Source organism: Cinclus cinclus, unplaced genomic scaffold, assembly GCF_963662255.1.
Source record: "Cinclus cinclus unplaced genomic scaffold, bCinCin1.1 SCAFFOLD_327, whole genome shotgun sequence".
Classification (NCBI taxonomy): Eukaryota; Metazoa; Chordata; class Aves; order Passeriformes; family Cinclidae; genus Cinclus; species Cinclus cinclus.
In genome coordinates this window covers 1-17382 of record NW_026912046.1, presented here as the reverse complement: position 1 = coordinate 17382, position 17382 = coordinate 1, and the positions used below count along the sequence as shown (strand labels likewise).

The 17382-nt window shown below is 61.1% G+C and overlaps 3 protein-coding genes across 3 annotated transcripts; 1 reads left to right on the top strand and 2 right to left on the bottom strand.

Moving 5' to 3' along the window:
• The first annotated feature begins 241 nt into the window (after positions 1 to 241).
• LOC134057104 (voltage-gated potassium channel subunit beta-2-like) lies at positions 242 to 7257 on the top strand. Its single transcript, XM_062514130.1, has 10 exons — positions 242 to 283; positions 999 to 1043; positions 2169 to 2206; positions 2727 to 2813; positions 3158 to 3193; positions 3406 to 3491; positions 3824 to 3917; positions 4259 to 4338; positions 5482 to 5566; positions 6913 to 7257. The coding sequence occupies exons 1-10, from the start codon at positions 249 to 251 to the stop codon at positions 7017 to 7019; spliced, it is 693 nt and encodes a 230-aa protein (XP_062370114.1). The 5' UTR covers positions 242 to 248; the 3' UTR covers positions 7020 to 7257.
• Positions 7258 to 8151: 894 nt separating this feature from the next.
• Positions 8152 to 10319, bottom strand: LOC134057106 (vitelline membrane outer layer protein 1 homolog). The gene is made up of 3 exons (XM_062514131.1): positions 10122 to 10319; positions 9224 to 9321; positions 8152 to 8452 (listed from the first exon to the last, which is right to left on the bottom strand). Exons 1-3 carry the CDS (start codon positions 10317 to 10319, stop codon positions 8152 to 8154), a joined length of 597 nt encoding a protein of 198 aa, XP_062370115.1.
• An 817-nt stretch (positions 10320 to 11136) lies between these two features.
• On the bottom strand, positions 11137 to 15997 carry TAF6 (TATA-box binding protein associated factor 6; the record flags this gene model as incomplete). The annotated part of the gene is made up of 5 exons (XM_062514129.1): positions 11137 to 11870; positions 12413 to 12631; positions 14605 to 14778; positions 15501 to 15626; positions 15923 to 15997. Coding segments are annotated over 5 exons (1035 nt in total), but the record flags the coding sequence as incomplete, so codon positions are not given.
• Positions 15998 to 17382: the final 1385 nt, after the last annotated feature.

The window sequence follows — 17382 nt, the reverse complement described above, 5'->3', positions numbered from 1 at the left end:
GAATTCCCAATCCTGGTCCCAAAATTCCCCAAAAAATTCCAATCCCCACCCAAATCCTCCCCCAGCAAAATCCCCCAGACCCCAAAACCTCCCCCCTAAAAAAATCCCCCAAAAAAAACCCCCAAAATTCCCCAAATTCTCACTAAATTTCCCCCTCAAAATCTCCAAATTCTCCCCAAAATCTCCAAATTCTCCCCAAAATCCCCAAATCCCCCGAATTTGCCCCAAATTCCCGCAGGATGGAGAAAATGCTCGGGAGGATCCTGAGGAGCAAAGGATGGAGGTGGGGGAGGGGCGGGGGAAATTTTGGGGACCCTGGGTGGGATTTTGGGGGAAATTTGGGGGTTTTGGGATCCCCGGGGGGGGGGATTTTGGGGTGAATTTTGGGGGTCCTGGGTGGGATTTTGGGGAGATTTTGGGATCCCGGGATGGGTTTGGGACCCTCAGGGAGATTTTGGGGGAAATTTTGGGGGTCTCAGGGTGGGATTTTGGGGGTCCCGGGAAGGATTTTTGGGGGTCCCTGTGAAAAAATTGGGGGTCCTGGGTGGGATTTTGGGGAGATTTTGGGATCCCGGGATGGGTTTGGGACCCTCAGGGAGATTTTGGGGGTCTCAGGGTGGGATTTTGGGGAGATTTTGGTGATTTTGGGGATCCTGGGTGCGGTTTTGACCCACGGGGGGAAGATTTTGGGGGTCCCTAAATCGAATTTTGGGGGGGTCCCTGGGGGAGATTTTGGGGATTCCGGGGGAATTTTTGGGGGTCCCTGGGTGGGATTTGGGGTCGATTTTGGGGATCCCGGGATGGGTTTGGGACCCTCAGGGAGATTTTGGGGGAGATTTTGGGGGTCTCAGGGTGGGATTTTGGTGGATTTTGGGGTCCCTAAAATCAGATTTTTGGGGTGATTTGGGTGGAATTTTGGGGGTCCCGGGGGGATTTTGGGTGGAATTTTGGGGGTCCCGGGGGTAATTTTGGGGGTCCCTGCCCCTCCCCCCCCCCAGACGCTCCAGTTACGTCATCACCACCCGCGTCCACTGGGGGGCGCCGTGAGTACCCACAATGCACCGCGGGGGGGGGGGGTTTCTTTAATTTTTGGGGATTTTTTTTTTTTAGGGAATTATTGGAGGGGTCCTGAGGGATTTTTGGGAGAATTTTGGGGGGATTTGGAGAATTTGGGGGAATTTTTAGGGGATTTTGGGGGGGGGGGGAATTTTTAGGGGATTTTGGGGGGGATTTTGGGGGATTTTTAGGGGGGGGGGATTTTGGGGGTTTGGGGGGATTTTGAAGAATTTTTAGGGGATTTTGGGGGGATTTGGGGTGAATTTGGGGGGATTTGGGGTGAATTTGGGGGGATTTGGGGTGAATTTGGGGGGATTTTGGGGAAATTTTGAGGATTTTTTTTAGGGGATTTGGGGGGAATTTGGGGATGGATTTTGGGGAGATTTTGGGGAATTTCGGGAGAATTTGGGGGAGATTTTGGGGGGATTTTTAGGGGATTTTTTTAAAGGGATTTTGGGGTCCCCCCTTTCCAGGACTTGCTGCTCTTTTTGGAGAATTCTGGAATTTTTTGGGGGGGAAAGTTTGGATTTTTTTGGATGAATTTGGGATTTTTTGGGGGGAGGGAGAATTTTGGGAGGTTTTGGGGGAAAAATTTGGGGTTTTTTGGATGAATTTGAGATTTTTTTTGGAGGGGACTTTTTGGGGGTTTTTGGGTGAATTTGGATTTTTTTTTTTAGAAAGGATTTAGGGGTTTTTGGGGTTGAATTTGGGGCTTTTTGGGGTGGATTTGGGTTTTGGGGGAAAATTCTGGGGGTTTTGGGGGGATTTGGGGTTTTTTTTGTGAAAAATTTGGGGGTTTGGGGTGAATTTGGGAACTTGGGGTGAATTTTGATTTTTAGGGTGAATTTTGGTGTTTTTAGGGTGGATTTTGAGATTTTTTTTCTTTTTAAGTAGGATAAATTTTGGGTTTTTTTTGGGTAAATTTGATTATTTTTTGTAAATTTTGAAACCTTTGTCTCCATTTTATTTTTTGGGGGTAAATTTTGGGGATTTTTTTGGGGTAAATTTGATTTTTTGTTTCGCTTAAATTTTGATGATTTTGATTACATTTGGATTTTTTGGGTGAATTTTGGGATTTTTTTTTTTTTTTTTTTTTTTTTGCCCCCCCCCAGACCCGACCGGGGCCTCTCCAGGAAGCACCTGCTGGAAGGTGAGGAGGGGGCGGGGCCAAACATGGGCGTGGTTTTAGCCCCGCCCCAATGAGGTCATGTCCTTATATGGGCATGAGTGTGGGCATGGCTTAATTTGGCCACGCCCCCTCCAGGGCTAATTAATTTGTGCTAATTATCATGTGGGTGTGGCTTCAATATTTGGGCGTGGCTTAAATTTGATCACGCCCACTCTAGGGGTAATTGAGCTGAGCTAATGAGGCTGTGGGTGTGGTTTGAATGTGGCCACGCCCCCCCCCACTAATTAATGCTGAGTAATGGTTTTGTGGGTGTGGCTTAAAATCGGTCACGCCCCCTCTGGGGCTAATTAACGAACATTAATGAGACAGTGGGCGTGGCTTAAATTTGACCACGCCCTCTCCAGGTCTAATTGAGTTGGTGAGGTTGTGGGCGTGGCTTAAATATTGGGTGTGGGTTAAGTTTGGCTACGCCCCCTCCAGGGCTAATTAAGCTGAGCTAATGAGGCTGTGGGCGTGGCCTAACCCTGACCACGCCCCCCAGGTCTCCGGGGGTCCCTGCGCCGTCTCCAGCTCGATTACGTCGACGTCGTCTTCGCCGGGCCCCGCCCCGGCCCCGCCCAAAACGAGGGTGAGACCACGCCCCCTTCCAGCCAGGTCCCACCCCTTTTCTGAGTGACCACACCCCTTCCTCAGGCCATGCCCACCATGCTTTTAAAAACCACGCCCCGTTCCTGACCACGCCCATATTTGATCACTTCCTCCTCTCTCAGGCCACGCCCTCAAATTGTGACATCATCACAGTCCACATGGGGCGGACACGCCTCTTTGTCTGGCCACGCCCACACTGAAAGTCCAAATGTCCCCAAAATCCCCTCCCCCACCCAGCCCCTCCCTTCCCTGCGCTCCCTGACCACGCCCTCTCAGGCCCCGCCCACTCAGGTGTCTCTTCCCCCCCCCCCCCCCCCCCTCCAGGAATGGACTCGACCCTGAGGCTGCTGCGGCTGGAAGGTACCAAGGGGATGGGGGGGGAGGGGGACGGTAAAAAAAACCCCCGGGACCCCCTGGGGGTGGAGTCACCCAAAATTGTCTGAATTCACCCCAAACTGACCCAACCCCCCCAAAATTGTCTGAATTCACCCCAAACTGACCCAACCCCCCCCAATGCCCCCCCGCAGCCACAGTTAACGCGGTCCCTTCCCCCCCCCCCCGGTTTCCTGCAGAGTTGGTTCGTGCCATGGGTGACGTCATCGAGCAGGGCCTGGCGCTGTACTGGGGCACAGCCGGGGGCGCCCCCGGTGACGTCATGGTGGGCGGGGACATTGGGGTGCAGGGGAGGGGACAGCTGGGGGGACATGGGGACATTTGGGGGGTGATGGGGGACACTGATGACATCATGGTGGGTGGGGACACAGGGCTGTGACGTCATTGGGGACAGCTGGGGGGGACACGGGGGACAGCGATGACGTCATGGGGGGGACTTTGGGGGGTGACGGGTGGGACACGGGAGGGTGACACCGAGATCGTGTGGGGGAGGTGAGTGACACGGAGGTGACACAGATGACACAGGTGACACACTCAGGTGACACAGGAGGTGACACCCAGGTGACACCCAGGTGACATCTCTGTCCCTGTCCCCAGGACACGTTCGCCGTGGCCCGGCAGCTGAACCTGGTGGCCCCCGTGTGTCAGTGGGCGGAGCTTCCGCCAGAGCCCCGCCTCTTCCGCCACCTCGGTAGGGGCGGGACCACCGGAAGGGGCGGGGCCGGGAGGGTGTGGTCATTATAGGGGGTGTGGTCATTAAAGGGGTGTGGTCAAAGGGGGTGAATGTGTTCAAGGATGGGGGCGTGACCAAGTGGGTGTGTCCATAGAAGGGTGGAGCCACAGAAGGGCGTTGTCAATAAAAGGGGTGTGGCCAAATGTGTGGGTGTGGGGCTAAAGAGGTGTGGCCAAACAGGGTGGGGTGGGGGCGGGGCTGAGGGGTAAAGGGTGTGGCTGAGGGGTGGGGGCGGGGCCCCGAGGATGATTTTAGGGGGTCCCGGGGGGTCTGGGGTCACCCATCCCCGATGTCCCCAGGCCTGGGCGCTGTCACCTGGTCCCCGATGGCCCCGGGACCACCCCAGGATGAGGAGACCCCCGGAAACGCCCCGGCCAAGGTAGCCCAGGGGCCACCTGGGTGTCCCCGAATGACCCCAATGTCCCCAAATGTCCCCAAATGTCCCAAAATGTCCCCTCAATGTCCCCTCAATGTCCCCAAATGTCCCCAAATGTCCCCTCAATGTCCCCAAATGTCCCCTCAATGTCCCCTCAATGTCCCCAAATGTCCCCTCAATGTCCCCAAATGTCCCCTCAATGTCCCCTCAATGTCCCCAAATGTCCCCTCAATGTCCCCAAATGTCCCCTCAATGTCCCCTCAATGTCCCCAAATGTCCCCAAATGTCCCCCAAATGTCCCCTCAATGTCCCCTCAATGTCCCCAGTGTCCTCAATGTCCCCAAGTGCCACCATCTCCTTCCCAGTGTACCCCAATGTCCCCAGTGTCCCCAAATCCTCCCAGTGTCCCCAATGATGTCCCCGATCCCCCAGTGTCCCCAAATCCTCCCAGTGTCCCCAATGATGTCCCCAATGTCCCCAGTGTCCCCAAATCCTCCCAGTGTCCCCAATGATGTCCCCGATCCCCCAGTGTCCCCAAATCCTCCCAGTGTCCCCAATGATGTCCCCAATCCCCCAGTGTCCCCAAATCCTCCCAGTGTCCCCAATGATGTCCCCGATCCCCCAGTGTCCCCAAATCCTCCCAGTGTCCCCAATGATGTCCCCGATCCCCCAGTGTCCCCAAATCCTCCCAGTGTCCCCAATGATGTCCCCGATCCCCCAGTGTCCCCAAATCCTCCCAGTGTCCCCAATGATGTCCCCGATCCCCCAGTGTCCCCAAATCCTCCCAGTGTCCCCAATGATGTCCCCGATCCCCCAGTGTCCCCAAATCCTCCCAGTGTCCCCAATGATGTCCCCAATGTCCCCAGTGTCCCCAAATCCTCCCAGTGTCCCCAATGATGTCCCCAATGTCCCCAGTGTCCCCAAATCCTCCCAGTGTCCCCAATGATGTCCCCGATCCCCCAGTGTCCCCAAATCCTCCCAGTGTCCCCAATGATGTCCCCGATCCCCCAGTGTCCCCAAATCCTCCCAGTGTCCCCAATGATGTCCCCGATCCCCCAGTGTCCCCAAATCCTCCCAGTGTCCCCAATGATGTCCCCGATCCCCCAGTGTCCCCAGTGTCCCCAGCGCTGTCCCCAATGTCCCCAGGGCCGGTCCCGTGTCCCGGTGGCTCTGGGGGAGCTGCAGCCGCTGGCCCAGAAGTTGGGGTGCACCGAGAGACAGCTGGGGATCGGTGAGGGGACATTAACGGGGACATTGGGGGGCTGGGGGTGTGACACCGGGGGTTGTGTGACACACAGGTGACACAGGTGTGACACTAATGACACTCTGGTGACACTAATGACACAGGTGACACACAGGTGACACACAGGTGACACACAGGTGACATGGCACAGGTGATACACAGGTGACATGACACAGGTGACACTAATGACAGGTGACACTAATGACACAGGTGACACACAGGTGACACAGGTGACACACAGGTTACACACAGGTGACATGACACAGGTGATACACAGGTGACACAGGTGACACAGGTGTGACACTAATGACACAGGTGACACACAGGTGACACAGGTGACACACAGGTGACATGACACAGGACATGACACAGGTGACACACAGGTGACACAGGTGACACACAGGTGACACACAGGTGACATGACACAGGTGATACACAGGTGACACAGGTGACACAGGTGTGACACTAATGACACAGGTGACACACAGGTGACACAGGTGACACACAGGTGACACACAGGTGACATGACACAGGTGACACACAGGTGACACAGGTGACACACAGGTGACATGACACAGGTGACATGACACAGGTGACACAGGTGACACAGGTGTGACACTAATGACACAGGTGACACACAGGTGACACAGGTGACACAGGTGTGACACTAATGACACAGGTGACACACAGGTGACCCTGTCCTTGTCCCCAGCCTGGTCCCTGCGCCTGGACGGGGTCAGCTCCGTCCTGCTGGGGGCCGAGACCCCGCGGGGGCTGCGGGAGCAGATCCAGGCCCTGCAGGTGGGGGAGGGGCTGGGGGGAATTTGGGGGAGGAATTGGGGGCAAGTGAGGGGATTTGGGGGAGTTTTGGGGGGATTTGGGAGATTTTGGGGGGAAATTGGGAATTTTGGGGAAATTGGGGGGGGATTTTGGGGGGGAACTTGGGGGGAATATTGGGGAAATTGGGGGAATTTGCGGGGAATTGGGAGGAATTTTGGGGAATTAAGGGAATTTGGAGAGAATTTGGGGTTATTTCATTCCGATTTTAGGGGTTTTTTTGGCCGATTTGGGTTTATTTCACTCCGATTTTAGGGTTTTTTTTTTTTGCAGATTTGGGGTTATTTTCCTCCCGATTTTTTTTCCCTCATATTTTGGGTTCTTTTCCTCTGATTTTGGGGTTTATTTTTCCCCGATTTTGGGGTTCTTTTACTCCAATTTTGAGTTCTTTTACCCCGATTTCGGGTTATTTTTTTCTCTCAGATTTTGGCTAAGTTCCCGCGGGTGGAATTTCCCCGATTTTTTTCCCCAAATTTCCCCAAATTTCCCCTCCCCAGGTGCTGCCCCGCCTCGGTCCCGCCGCCCTGCGGGAGCTCCACCTCCTGCTGGGGGGCGGGGCCGCCCCGCCCTGACACCGCCCCCTCCACTGCCTCCCATTGGCTGATCCCGCATGGCCCCGCCCCCTCCGCGCGCCTCAGCCCCGCCCCGTATGGGCGGAGCCGTTTGAATGACAGCAATAACCCCGCCCCCCGAAAGAGGGCGGGACCAATCAAAGCACAAAGTCCCCGCCCCCCGAACCCTGACCAATCGCAGCGCTTCCAGTGGGGGTGGGGCCTTGTAGGCCACGCCCCCTTCCGCCCCTCCCTGCTGTGGGGGAGGGGAATAAAGTGGCTTTTCCCACGTGGGGGAGGGGCCCCGTCTCGTTTTTGCGGGGTTTCCAGCTTGTCCCAGTTCAACCCGGTTTGTCCCAGTTCCCCCCAGTCCCATCCCAGTTCAACCCAGGTTGTCCCACTTCATCCCAGTATAAACCAGTCCCCTCCCAGTGCATCCCAGTTCATCCTAGTTCCCCCTCATTGCCCTCCCAGTTTATCCCAGTCCCTCCCAGAGCTCCCCCTCCCACAAAAAGGGGGCGTGGCCATAGCTGTCAATCAAACCCATTCATTGCCCCGCCCCTGGGAGGGTCCCGGGGGTCACTGAGGGGGTCAAGGAGGGGATCAGTGAGGGGTCCCGGGGTGGTCCTGGGGTGGTCCCGGTGGTCAATGAGGGGATCAGTGAGGGGTCCCGAGGTGGTCCTGGGGTGGTCCCGGTGGTCCCGGGGTGGTCCCGGGGTGGTCCCGGTGGTCAATGAGGGGATCAGTGAGGGGTCCCGAGGTGGTCCTGGGGTGGTCCCGGTGGTCCCGGGGTGGTCCCGGGGTGGTCCCGGTGGTCAATGAGGGGATCAGTGAGGGGTCCCGGGGTGGTCCCGGGGTGGTCCTGGGGTGGTCCCGGTGGTCCCGGGGTGGTCCCGGTGGTCAATGAGGGGATCAGTGAGGGGTCCCGGGGTGGTCCCGGGGTGGTCCCGGTGGTCAATGAGGGGATCAGTGAGGGGTCCCGAGGTGGTCCTGGGGTGGTCCCGGTGGTCCCGGGGTGGTCCCGGTGGTCAATGAGGGGATCAGTGAGGGGTCCCGGGGTGGTCCCGGGGTGGTCCCGGTGGTCCCGGGGTGGTCCCGGTGGTCAATGAGGGGATCAGTGAGGGGTCCCGGGGTGGTCCCGGGGTGGTCCCGGTGGTCCCGGGCCAGCAGGGCTCGGTCCCCCCCTCAGGAGCAGCAGTACAGATCGACGTCGTTGAGCCCGGTGTCGTCGCCGCCGCGCTGGGGGGGCTCCAGGCGGGTGCGGAGCCCGCAGACCCCGGCCCCGGGCGGGCACGGCAGGCTCCAGTTGCCCCAGGTGCCCTGGGGGCCGCCTCGGCCCTCCAGCACCGAGCCCCCCGAGCAGATGGCGGCCATGGCGTTGGCCGCGGTGTCGTCCCAGAGCCCCCGCGGCGCCTCCACGCGCAGCCGGAAGGACACGAGGCGCTGACCCGGCGGGCACGACTCCGGCCGGCTCCAGGAGCCGCGGCTACCGGGAGGGGACACGGGGGAGTCACGGGGGGGTCCTGGGGAGCCCTCGCCAGGGGAACCCCCAAGAACCTCCCTGGGGTGGGCTGGGGGAGATGGTGAGGTGGCCATGGTTGGGTGGTGGTGGCCATGGTTGGGTGGTGGTGGCCATGGTTGGGTGATGGTGGCCATGGTTGGGTGGTGGTGGCCATGGTTGGGTGGTGGTGGCCATGGTTTGGTTTTGGTGGCCAGGGCTGGGTCATGGTGGCCAGGGCTGGGTGATGGTGGCCAGGGCTGGGTCATGGTGGCCATAGTTTGGTTTTGGTGGCCAGGGCTGGGTCATGGTGGCCAGGGCTGGGTCATGGTGGCCATAGTTTGGTTTTGGTGGCCAGGGCTGGGTCATGGTGGCCATGGTTGGGTGATGGTGGCCAGGGCTGGGTCATGGTGGCCAGGGCTGGGTCATGGTAGCCAGGGCTGGGTCATGGTGGCCAGGGTTGGGTCACAGTGGCCATGGCTGGGTCATGGTGGCCATAGTTTGGTTTTGGTGGCCAGGGCTGGGTCTTGGTAGCCATGGTAGGATCACGGTAGCCACAGCTGAGTCGTGGAGGCCATGACTGCATTTTGATGGCCATGGTTGGGTTTGGACGGCCATCGCTGAGTTGCAGGGGCCATGACTGCATTTTGCTGGCCGTGATCGGGTCACGGTGGCCACGGTTGGGTCTTGGTGGCCACGGAGTTATTTTGGTGGCCACGGCCGGGCGCCCCCGCCCCGCTGTCCCCTGTGGTCACTCACGGCCCCTCGCTGGACGTGGCCTGTCCCGCGGTGCCACACAGCAGCCGCACCCCGTTCAGCCCCGTGTCGTCCCCGAAAAATCCCTTGTGGGGCTCCACCTGCAGAGTCCCCAAACTGTCACCTCCCCCCCCCGACTCTGTCACCTCCCGTGTCCCCAAAACCCCCCCGTCACCGTCCCCCCAAACCCTCCTGTCCCCACCATCTTGTCCCCGGTGTCCCCTCTGGGTCCCCTCAATGTCCCCTCCTTGTCCCTTCAGTGTCCCTCATTTTTGTCCCTCTCCTGTCCCCTCTTGTCCTCCTCAAATCCGCCCAAATCTCTCCTTGGTCCCCCAGTGTCCCCAGTATCCCCAATGTCCCCAGTGTTCCCAGTCCCCCCCAGTGTCCCCAGTGTACCCAGTTCCCCCCAGTGTACCCCAGAGTCCCCAGTGATCCCCAGTACCCCCCAGTTCCCCCCAGTGTCCCCCAGTGTCCCCAGTGTACCCAGTTCCCCCCAGTGTTCCCAGTGATCCCCAGTACCCCCCAGTTCCCCCCAGTGTCCCCCAGTGTCCCCAGTGTTCCCAGTTCCCCAGTGATCCCCAGTACCCCCCAGTGTTCCCAGTCCCCCCCAGTGTCCCCAGTGTACCCAGTTCCCCCCAGTGTACCCCAGTGTTCCCAGTGATCCCCAGTTCCCCCCAGTGTCCCCCAGTGTTCCCAGTGATCCCCAGTTCCCCCCAGTTCCCCCCAGTGTACCCAGTTCCCCCCAGTGTTCCCAGTGATCCCCAGTTCCCCCCAGTTCCCCCCAGTGTCCCCCAGTGTTCCCAGTGATCCCCAGTTCCCCCCAGTTCCCCCCAGTGTACCCAGTTCCCCCCAGTGTTCCCAGTGATCCCCAGTTCCCCCCAGTCCCCCCCAGTGTCCCCACCTTGAGCTGGAAGCCGCTGGCGAAGGATCTCTTGGGGCAGAACTCGGGGTCCCCCCACTGTCCCCACTGTCCCCCGTTCTCCACCGACAGCGTCGCCGTGGGGTCCTCCGTGTCCCACCCCCGCGCCGGGGGGGCCACCAGGGCCACCAGGGCCACCAGGGCCACCAGGGCCAGCCAGGGGCGCGGGGACAGAGCCATGGCTGAGCCCCTCCCCCCGGTGTCACCGCGGGTTTTATAACCCTGGCCTGGGGACAGCGACCGAGGGGACAGCGGGGGGACTGGGAGGGACTGGGGGGGACTGGGAGGGGACTGGGAGGGACTGGGGGGGACTGGGAGGGGACTGGGAGGGACTGGGAGCGACTGGAGGGGGACTGGGAGGGACTGGGGGGGGACTGGGAGGGGACTGGGAGACACTGGGAAGGAAATGGGGAGCACTTGGGAGGGGACTGGGGAGCAGTGGGAAGGTGCTGGGAGGAACTGGGATGGACTGGGAGGGGATTTGGGAGCACTGGGCTGTACTGGGAGCACTGGGCTGTACTGGGAGCACTGGAGGTGGTGGCACTGGGCTGTACTGGGAGAACTGGGCTGTACTGGGAGCACTGGTGACCCGCGGTGTCCCCGTGGGGGGAACGACCCCGGTGACATTGGGGGAGGGGCGGCCCTGTCCCTGTCCCCTCCGGTGACGTCACCGCCACCACCCCCCCCCCCCCCATTGGCTGCTCCCCTCGCCCCGCCCCCCCCCCTGGGGACCCCCCCCCGGTGACATTCTGGGGATACTGGGAGAACTGGGAGGGTCACTGGGAACCCTCCCCACAGCGCTGTCCCCACACGTGACAGAACTGGGACAGACTGGGACCAACTGGGACAGACTGGAATGAACTGGGACAAACTGGAATGAACTGGGACAGACTGGAATGAACTGGGACAGACTGGAATGAACTGGGACAAACTGGAATGAACTGGGACAGACTGGAATGAACTGGGACGATTGGAATGAACTGGGACAAACTGGAATAAACTGGGAGTTTATTAACAGAGTTCCACACAGCCCTGGGGTGGGGTCCCCAGGGGACACTTTGGGGACATTTTGGGGACCCCCACAGCCCCGTGTCCCCAGCCTGGAGGACACTGGCCCCACTGGGGACCCTCTGGGGACACTTTGGGGACCCTCTGGGGACACTTTGGGGACACTTTGGGGACCCTTTGGGGACACTTTGGGGACCCTCTGGGAACACTTTGGGGACACTTTGGGGACCCTCTGGGGACACTTTGGGGACACTTTGGGGACACTTTGGGGACACCTGGCTGTCACTGCCCGCCCGCTGGCTCCTGTGTGCCCCCCCCGGGGGTGCCGTTGGCTTTGCCGAAGGTGACAGAGGTGACAGAGGTGACAGAGGTGACAGAGGTGGCCGCCGGCCCTTGGGGACTGTCCCCAGCCTCCACCTTGGGCGTGGCCGCCACCGGGGACCCGCCGGTGGCACTTGGGGACAATTGCGGGGTGGCGGCGGGCGGGGTGGCCCCGGGGGGGGCGGGGGCGGTGGCAGCGCCACCTTTGGTGTCCCCAGAGGGGGGCAGGGACACCACGATGTATTTCTGCACCGTGCCGGTGACGCCGGTGGCGCCGGTGGCGCCGGTGGCGCTGGGGACAGCGGGGGCTGACACCAGTTTGACCAGTGGCTGCACGCTGGGGACAGTGGTGGTGACAGGGGAGGTGGCAGTGGGGGCGGGGGACGTGCTCAGGGTGATCACCTGGGGACACACAGGGGACACCGGGGTCACGGCGGTGTCACCTCCTCGGTGTCCTCTGGTGTCACCTCCCTGTCCCTCCCCACGTCCCCTCACGTCCCAACAATGTCCCCATCCCTGTGCCCCCCCCCCCCGCCAGCATCACTGGCCCCACGCCCTACTGATGTCCCCATTGTCCCCATCAACGTCCCCCTTCCCCCCAGTGTCCCCACAGGTGTCCCCAGTGTCCCCCCAGTGTCCCCACAGATGTCCCCAGTGTCCCCCCAGTGTCCCCACTCCCCCCAGTGTCCCCACAGACGTCCCCTGTGTCCCCACAGGTGTCCCCAGTGTCCCCACAGGTGTCCCCAGTGTCCCCACAGACGTCCCCTGTGTCCCCACAGGTGTCCCCTGTGTCCCCACAGGTGTCCCCAGTGTCCCCACAGACGTCCCCTGTGTCCCCACAGGTGTCCCCAGTGACATCCCCAGTGACATCCCCAGTGTCCCCAGTGTCCCCATTTCCCCCACAGGTGTCCCCAGTGTCCCCAGTGTCCCCAATGTCCCCGTACCTGCTGGCTGGCGCTGCTGGCCGAGGACATGACGATGAATTTGGGGGGGGGTGGCGAGGGCTGGGTGGGGGTCCCGGGCCGGCCCGAGGCCAGGGTGGGGACAGGGACGGGGACAGGGACGGGCAGGGCGATGGCACTGGGGACCTTGATGATGCTGGGGGGGCGAGGGGGCCCCCCCGGGGCCTGCGGGGCCTGGGACAGCGTCAGCGTCGGGCGGGGCTGTGGGGACAAGGGACACCGTTAGGGACACTGGGGACACTGGGGGGACAGTGAGGGGACACTGGGGACAGCAGCCAGGGGGACGGTGAGGGACATGGGGACAGCGGTGACAAGGAGGACACGGGGACATTGGGGGACACAAAGGGGACATTGGGGGACATTTGGGGACACACAGGGGACATTGGGGGACACACAGGGGACATTGGGGGACACACAGGGACACACAGGGGACACAAAGGGGACATTGGGGGACATTTGGGGACACACAGGGGACACACAGGGGACACAAAGGGGACACTGGGGGACACACAGGGACACACAGGGGTCACACAGGGGACACTGGGAGACACGTTGGGGACACACAGGGTGCATTGGGGGACACACAGGGGACACGTTGGGGACACAAAGGGGACATTGGGGGACATTTGGGGACACACAGGGAACATTGGGGGACACAAGTCCCAGGCAGGGGACACGTGCAGCAGGATGCTCCAGGGTGGCCACGTGTCCCCTGGGACCTTCCTGTCCCCTCTTGTCCCCAACTGTCCCCAGGGCCACCAGGACTCAGTGGCCCCCAGGTGGCCACAAACCCCCTCCCCCACAGCCCTGCTGTCCCCTGCCCCGATGTCCCCAAGTGTCCCCAAGCTCACCTGGCCATTGGTGCTCCTGTTCACCTGCTGGGCCTGCACTGTCACCTGTGTCCCATTGTCCCCAAATGTCCCCAAATGTTCCCAAATGTCCTCAATCCCCCCAGTGTCCCCAGTCCCCCCAGTGTCCCCAGTGTCACCTGTGTGATGGTCAGCGTGGTCCTGTTCACCTGCTGGGCCTGCACTGTCACCTGTGTCCCATTGTCCCCCAGTGTCCCCAGTCCCCCCAGTGTCCCCAGTGTCCCCAGTGTCACCTGTGTGATGGTCAGCGTGGTCCTGTTCACCTGCTGGGCCTGCACTGTCACCTGTGTCCCGTTGTCCCCCAGTCCCCCCAGTGTCCCCAGTCCCCCCAGTGTCCCCAGTGTCCCCAGTGTCCCCAGTGTCACCTGTGTGACTGTTCACCTGCTGGGCCTGCACTGTCACCTGTGTCCCATTGTCCCCCAGTCCCCCCAGTGTCCCCAGTGTCACCTGTGTGATGGTCAGCGTGGTCCTGTTCACCTGCTGGGCCTGCACTGTCACCTGTGTCCCATTGTCCCCCAGTGTCCCCAGTGTCCCCAGAGTCACCTGTGTGATGGTCAGCGTGGTCCTGTTCACCTGCTGGGCCTGCACTGTCACCTGTGTCCCATTGTCCCCCAGTGTCCCCAGTCCCCCCAGTGTCCCCAGTGTCACCTGTGTGATGGTCAGCGTGGTCCTGTTCACCTGCTGGGCCTGCACTGTCACCTGTGTCCCATTGTCCCCCAGTCCCCCCAGTCCCCCCAGTGTCCCCAGTGTCCCCAGTGTCACCTGTGTGATGGTCAGCGTGGTCCTGTTCACCTGCTGGGCCTGCACTGTCACCTGTGTCCCATTGTCCCCCAGTGTCCCCAGTCCCCCCAGTGTCCCCAGTGTCACCTGTGTGATGGTCAGCGTGGTCCTGTTCACCTGCTGGGCCTGCAGTGCCGCCTGTGTCCCATTGTCCCCCAGTGTCCCCAGTCCCCCCAGTGTCCCCAGTGTCACCTGTGTGATGGTCAGCGTGGTCCTGTTCACCTGCTGGGCCTGCACTGTCACCTGTGTCCCATTGTCCCCCAGTCCCCCCAGTCCCCCCAGTGTCCCCAGTGTCCCCAGTGTCACCTGTGTGATGGTCAGCGTGGTCCTGTTCACCTGCTGGGCCTGCACTGTCACCTGTGTCCCATTGTCCCCCAGTGTCCCCAGTCCCCCCAGTGTCCCCAGTGTCACCTGTGTGATGGTCAGCGTGGTCCTGTTCACCTGCTGGGCCTGCACTGTCACCTGTGTCCCATTGTCCCCCAGTCCCCCCAGTCCCCCCAGTGTCCCCAGTGTCCCCAGTGTCACCTGTGTGATGGTCAGCGTGGTCCTGTTCACCTGCTGGGCCTGCAGTGCCGCCTGTGCCCGCGCTTTCACCACGTGGGAGCAGAGGAGCCCCCCCAGGTACCCGAAATCTCCGCGGTACGACTCGGGGCTGTCGGGGGGAGGGCGGGCCTTGGCCAGCACCGGGGCACAGTGCTTCTGTGGGGACACAAAGGGGACATTGGGGACAGCAGAGTGACACTGGGGACAGCACAGTGTCCCCCCAGTGTCCCCCCAGTGTCCCCAGTGTCCCCCCAGTGCCCCCCCAGTGCCCCCAGTGTCCCCAGTGTCCCCAGTGTCCCCCCAGTGTCCCCAGTGTCCCCCCAGTGCCCCCCCAGTGTCCCCCCAGTGCCCCCCCAGTGTTCCCCCAGTGCCCCCCCAGTGTCCCCAGTGTCCCCCCAGTCCCCCCAGTGTCCCCCCAGTGCCCCCAGTGCCCCCCAATGTCCCCCCAGTGTCCCCAGTGTCCCCAGTGTCCCCAGTGCCCCCCCAGTGTCCCCAGTGCCCCCCCAGTGTTCCCCCAGTGCCCCCCCAGTGTCCCCAGTGTCCCCAGTGCCCCCCCAGTGTCCCCAGTGCCCCCCCAGTGTTCCCCCAGTGCCCCCCCAGTGTCCCCAGTGTCCCCCCAGTCCCCCCAGTGTCCCCCCAGTGTCCCCAGTGTCCCCCCAGTCCCCCCAGTGCCCCCAGTGTCCCCCCAGTGCCCCCCCAATGTCCCCCCAGTGTCCCCAGTGTCCCCAGTGTCCCCAGTGCCCCCCCAGTGTCCCCCCAGTGCCCCCCCAGTGTCCCCAGTGTCCCCCCAGTGCCCCCCCAGTGTCCCCAGTGTCCCCAGTGTCCCCCCAGTGTCCCCAGTGTCCCCAGTGTCCCCAGTGTCCCCTGTCCCCCCTCACCAGCAGCAGGCTCTGCACGTGGTCAGCCCCGATGCGGTCGATGGTGCTCACCACCGGCCCTTCCAGAATGTTCCGCACCCGCTCGCCCTCGGCCGGGAGCCGTGGCAGGATCAGGGTCTTGATCACCTGGGGACACACGGGGACACTCAGGGGACAGGTGACACAGCAGGGATGGGGGTGACACAGAGGTGGCACAGGTGTGTCCCAGCTGTCCACAGATGTACCCCCAGGTGTGTCCCCAGGTGTGTCACTCACGTCGTGGCCCAGCTCTGCCAGCCCTGCGATGGAGCCGTACCGCGTGGTTTCCCCCAGGTGTCCCCAGGTGTACCCCAGGTGTCCCCAGGTGTGTTCCCAGGTGTCCCCAGGTGTACCCCAGGTGTGTCCCAGGTGTCCCCAGGTGTGTCCCCAGGTGTGTCACTCACGTCGTGGCCCAGCTCTGCCAGCCCCGCGATGGAGCCGTACCGCGTGGTCCAGGGCGTCTTGTCATCGACCCAGCTCTGGGGGCGGGCGCAGGGAGAGGAACAGGAATTAATTACACTGATAATTACCCTGATTAATTACACTGATTGATTAATTACACTGATTGATTACACTGATAATTACCCTGATTAATCACACTGATTGATTAATTACACTGATTGATTAATTACACTGATTAATTACACTGATTGATTAATTACACTGATTGATTAATTACACTGATTGATTAATTACACTGATTAATCACACTGATTGATTAATTACACTGATTGATTAATTACACTGATTAATTACACTGATAATTACCCTGATTAATCACACTGATTGATTAATTACACTGATTAATCACACTGATTGATTAATTACACTGATTGATTAATTACACTGATTGATTAACTACACTGATTAATTGCACTGATTGATTACACTCATTACACTGATTGGTGACACTGATGACACTCATTACACTGATAACATGGGTTGATTACCCTGATTGATTACCCTGATTGATGGATTACCCTGATTGATTACCTTGATTGATTGATTGATTACCCTGATTGATTGCCCTGATCACACAATCACAAAACACAAACCCCATTCCCCGACCCCACCCCCATTCCCCGACCCCACCCCATTCCCCGACCCCACCCCCATTCCCTGACCCCACCCCATTCCCTGACCCCACCCCCATTCCCTCACCCCACCCCCATTCCCCCACCCCACCCCCATTCCCCGACCCCACCCCATTCCCCGACCCCACCCCCATTCCCTCACCCCACCCCCATTCCCCCACCCCACCCCCCATTCCCCGACCCACCCCATCCCCCGACCCCACCCCCCATTCCCCGACCCCACCCCATTCCCCGACCCCACCCCCATTCCCTCACCCCACCCCCATTCCCCCACCCCACCCCCCATTCCCCGACCCCACCCCCATCCCTGACCCCACCCCCCATCCCCTGACCCCACCCCCATTCCCTGACCCCCACCCCCATTCCCTCACCCCACCCCCATCCCTGACCCCACCCCCATTCCCTGACCCCACCCCCCATTCCCTCACCCCACCCCCCATTCCCTGACCCCACCCCCATTCCCTGACCCCACCCCCATTCCCGACCCCACCCCATTCCCTGACCCCACCCCCATTCCCTGACCCCACCCCCCATTCCCTGACCCCACCCCCATTCCCTCACCCCACCCCCATCCCCTGACCCCACCCCCCATTCCCTGACCCCACCCCCATTCCCTCACCCCACCCCCATCCCCTGACCCCACCCCCCATTCCCTGACCCCACCCCCATTCCCCGACCCCACCCCCATTCCCGACCCCACCCCCATTCCCCGACCCCACCCCCATTCCCTCACCCCACCCCCATCCCTGACCCCACCCCCATTCCCTGAC

Excerpts from the sequence above, each read along its gene's own strand:
- LOC134057104 (XM_062514130.1), top strand. The coding sequence starts at position 249 with ATGCTCGGGAGGATCCTGAGGAGCAAAGGATGGAG. Across the intron at positions 3,194-3,405 it reads GAGGCTGCTGCGGCTGGAAG|AGTTGGTTCGTGCCATGGGT; the intron begins GTACCAAGGGGA and ends GGTTTCCTGCAG. Across the intron at positions 4,339-5,481 it reads CCGGAAACGCCCCGGCCAAG|GGCCGGTCCCGTGTCCCGGT; the intron begins GTAGCCCAGGGG and ends CAATGTCCCCAG.
- LOC134057106 (XM_062514131.1), bottom strand. The coding sequence starts at position 10,319 with ATGGCTCTGTCCCCGCGCCCCTGGCTGGCCCTGGTGGCCCTGGTGGCC. Across the intron at positions 9,322-10,121 it reads CCAGCGGCTTCCAGCTCAAG|GTGGAGCCCCACAAGGGATT; the intron begins GTGGGGACACTG and ends GGGACTCTGCAG. Across the intron at positions 8,453-9,223 it reads GCCACGTCCAGCGAGGGGCC|CCGCGGCTCCTGGAGCCGGC; the intron begins GTGAGTGACCAC and ends CCCTCCCGGTAG.